The 4,201-nt window shown below is 44.4% G+C and overlaps 1 protein-coding gene across 1 annotated transcript in view; it reads left to right on the top strand.

Annotated features, from left to right (window-relative positions):
• The window catches only part of LOC113203783 (tenascin-like), a gene marked incomplete in the record, with an annotated part of 91,192 nt that overhangs the window by 63,817 nt on the left and 23,174 nt on the right, over window positions 1-4,201 (top strand). The window contains 3 exon segments of the mRNA XM_052272932.1: window positions 1,455-1,592; window positions 2,078-2,215; window positions 2,677-2,807. Of these exon segments, the coding sequence (XP_052128892.1) occupies window positions 1,455-1,592; window positions 2,078-2,215; window positions 2,677-2,807 (407 nt within the window).

Below are 4,201 nucleotides of genomic sequence, written 5' to 3'. Positions count from 1 at the left end.
CGCCCGGTGAGTCCGAGCAGCCAGTCAGTGACGTCACCTGCCCGGCAGCCGACACGCCGCCCGGGGACAACAGCCAGCCACAACAACAACCGGTGAGCGAGCAGGCGACGCGCGCGAAATCGTGGGACAAGATCAAGCAGCAGGCGAGAGACAGGAGTTTGAGCAGGAAGAGGGAAGCGAGCAAGAGTCCAGAGCAGACGGGGGTGAAGACAAGACAGAAGAATAGGCAGCAGAAAAAGAAGAAATGATGACATTATTAGAGTATTTTGTAATTTTGCCTACCTTGATTTGAGAACTGCTTGCAATAGACCCTATTCAGTCTCGGCTCCGGGAGAAGAAAACAGGAATCCCGACCGGAACCAGTACCTTTATCCTGCCATTTCTTCGCGAAAAAAATTGCAAACCCGACATAAAAAATTATCACAAACATTGTGTATTGTGCTTCTACCTTCCAAAGCCATTTAAGCGTTAAAATAGCGTTATTTTTCGTAACTGGTTCCGGTCGGGATTCCTGTCTTCTTCTCTTATAGCCGAGACCGAATAGGGTCTATTACTGATTATTTTGTGGTATCCGTTAACTGAAAAAAAAGTTCGATGAATAAAATGAAAATACACTGGGGACGCACGGAGTAGAGTCAGGAGGGGAAGGGAGGGAACACAAGGAAGGAGTATCGCCGGCTGCCCGCTGCATTCCAAGGCAGCGGCAAGGGGTAGCGCCATGCGTCTCTAACGCTAATAGCACAAGTAGTGCAGAGTATTGCTGCTCATTTACAACCACGACAAATCTAAATGGATTACCTATTTAGCAGTTTTTTTTAAAGCTCTTCAGCTTTGTTACTCCACAACTGTTACAATTACTAATATGTCCTATTGTATATTTTTCCTGTTGAATAAAAGTGTTTTTTTTTTTGTTTTTTTTTTTAAAAAGGTCTAGCGCTCATCCAAAGCGAGGACGGTCACCACGTCGCCGATCACTCGCCCAACAACTGCCTGGGTCTCACAAGGGAACTCATTAGTGTTAGTCCCCGATTTTGTTCCGCCTTAGGGGTTTTGTAGGGTCAACGTCAGCAAAGACGGACGACAACAACGCACAAGACCGTGAATCTCAGAACAAAGAGCCGTTACTCTAGTTCTAGAACGCAATAACGTATCTAATCACTGACAATAATTTTGTACTAGATTTTCTTTTATATTAGGATTGTCTATTTGTTAACATGAAATGTTAACGTTTTTTGTGTTGGTTCCTGATAAACCAACATCGACTAAGCACTGAAGAATTCGCACAAAATATGCAGTATTAGTGCTTTGCACGATATGCATGAAGATGCACCGTCACTGTTCAAAAACGTGTGAAACACTACGTTTTTTTTGTGTGAAAAGTGTCACACCTAGAATTAAAGTAAATACACCCTTACGTTCCTTTACTGAATCATTCGTTCGTGTAACTTTTTCAGCATGTGGATCGAACCGATATGGAAAGAGCTGCGAACAAAAGTGTTCAGACGAGCCCGCTGGCTGCTGGGGCGTGAAGTTTTGTAGTGCTGAATTTTGCACCTGCGCAACAGGACTGGCTGGGGAATATTGCAGAAATCGTAAGTTGACCTCCACTTTTAAAAATATTCTGTACCGAAATCAGTCCGATGTTCGGACAGTCCGAGGCAACACGCCACACCTTCAATGTAAATCAGAGTGTGATACTGACTACACGTTACCTCTTCGGTTTAGAAATATTGCAGGATGTTGTGATGATCATCGCAAAAAAAGAGTACAATATACATTTCATTGATTGTTTTTGAGATGACCAGCACTTATTTGAGCGATACTTTGGGGTATCATAGATTTGTGTAATGTGCATCTCACCGTTTTGCAGTAAATCCGGAATCATCGCATTAATTTGCAATAATATGTATTACACTTCGAATTACAGTAAAATTATAGGAATCCCTAAAAAAGTTCTTTTTGCCTATCAACAAACAGGACATTGCTTTGACCGTGTATGCCCCTCATCGCAGCAAAGGCTTTGCTGAGCCAATAAGTTGCCACAAATTGCCTTTTTTGATTGTTTCTTCTCCTATAGCTTGCAAGGAAGGTTTCTACGGTGCGAACTGTACAGAACGTTGCGGGCATTGTCGTGAGGGCGGCTCTTGCGACATATACAGCGGTCATTGTCCCAATGGATGCTTGTCTGGATATATACCTCCAACATGCCAAAACGGTACGTTTACCCGATATCCTACTAGAGGGATCCAAGCCCAAGCCTGCCCTCCAGGAAAGTTTGTATACAGCTCGACTACGATTTCATTAAAAGCGCTTCCTCATGAAAATGTCACTGAAAACACGTTGAATGCGGTGTATATGGCACCGATATATGACACCCAGCTTGCAGTGTGTCACTCACAGTAGTGTGGCTATGAATCAGACGGTCCGTTGGCTGCGTTCTGGATGTGTGTTCCGCATGCTAAATAAATTCAATAAAGGAACATTTTTTGTTGGACACACTTTTAATAGTTTTTGCTCAGGTGTGCCAATTGTATGTAGTAATTATGCAGTAAAATCAAAATCAAATGGAAATGTTAACATTGTTATCAGTTTTAGTACAAAAATAGACAACCTGATCACTGACTTGAGGTAATAAAATGACAGAGCGCTTAAAATGCCTACCCTTTTTTTTTACAGCGCTTCCGCATGTCCTGGAACCACTAACGGTGATTGCTGTTGACCCCACCAAAATAGTTGGGGAATTTCGAGTCCCCGTGAGCGTTGCTGATCCTAGTCTTCGTATGAGATATTATGAAATACTGTGTCAGGTAACTTACATTCATTTCTGCACTGCTAAAATGTTGCAGCCCTTAACACTGGATGGGTCCTTTTGGGAAAACTAATCTGACACGCGTCACATTACGAGTGTGACATGGTTGGTAGCTTGGCCAGAATTCTAGTGTCTTATCCCGGATTTTGCCCAACGGTGGTAATTAGCCCGCCCTTCTGTATTTAAAAAAAAACGTTAACAATTCTTGTTAACCATAAACGGACCCGTAGTTAAGAAAATTTCCTATTCTACAGTTTCGAGCAATATTTTATGAATAAAAGAAAAATGACTACAAGGCTGTTTTTGTTTATATATAGTTGTTGTTGTAACGTTGAATTTATGAACATATTACTGCACGTAGGTTTGTGAGAAAATGCGCTATATATATGAGAGCTCTGCAGTGAGCGGGCGTGCGAAAGCGGGCGTCCGAAAGCGATAGTGCGAGTGAGAAGCTCGCGCGGCGCCATAGCTCCCTCTCACTCCAATCCGCTTTTGGACGTCCGATGCCTGCTCGCTGTATTGTTTTTGTCCTTAATGCATCTTTTTGCTTGATATTTTTGTGAATTAGCCTATTAATCATTACTTTAATAATTGAACACAATTTCTGGCGTAGGCGCTGGGCAGCGCCCGCGTTGAGCGGACTGCGGACTACCGAGAGCAAGGTGTTCATTGTTGGGCTGTTACCCAGACGCGGCTCAAAATGCAACAGGTGGTGTGGAACGATCTTCCGCCTCCCCCCCTGCGCCGCGGTGTCTGGTAGAAACGGGTCCGTTTAAAAAGGTCAAAGCGGGCCTTTGCAACCGCTCTCGTGACCGTCCGTCCGTCTGTCTGTTCGTGGTGTGTGTAGGAGGAAGGAGATGAGCTAGAGGTCTACAAATTTCAGGGTATCTTAGGGATCACTCCTGGACAACGAAACGCTGGTTGGTACAAATCCTCCTGACAACCACACCTAAGCGGGTGAAAGGAGGTAGCAAATTATATTTTCAAAGCCCACAGTTTTAAAGAGACTTCCTCGAAATCTGAGGAGTTTTCGTTAAACCAAGGAAGTCCCCCAAAGTTTTCCCTTTTCCCTCAAAAAATGAGACACCGGTTTTACCGTGCAGTAGGTTGTTTCATTTTGAGAGGTCAGGACGCAAATTTTTCTGAAGCGAGTGTCTTTTGAAAGTTTATGTCAGAAGTATTAACTCATGGAACAAACCGGGTGTCTGCGGAGGGAAACCATGCGCAACCCGCGCTCAAAGTGTTTTGGGTGGACGGGGATCACGACGGACATGTTGTCGAGCCTGTTGTGCTGCGACGCAACCCCTACCGACCGCGTTTTGTCGTGTGGTGACTACCTATGGAATGTACTTCCAGGCGGACATCGTCCGACCCGCCATCCCCGCCATCCCC

This window comes from Frankliniella occidentalis, unplaced genomic scaffold (genome assembly GCF_000697945.3).
Source record: "Frankliniella occidentalis isolate FOCC.00 unplaced genomic scaffold, Focc_3.1 Scaffold231, whole genome shotgun sequence".
NCBI lineage: Eukaryota > Metazoa > Arthropoda > Insecta > Thysanoptera > Thripidae > Frankliniella > Frankliniella occidentalis.
The sequence above is the reverse complement of the archived record's forward strand: the minus strand, read 5'-3'. Positions and strand labels throughout refer to the sequence as shown.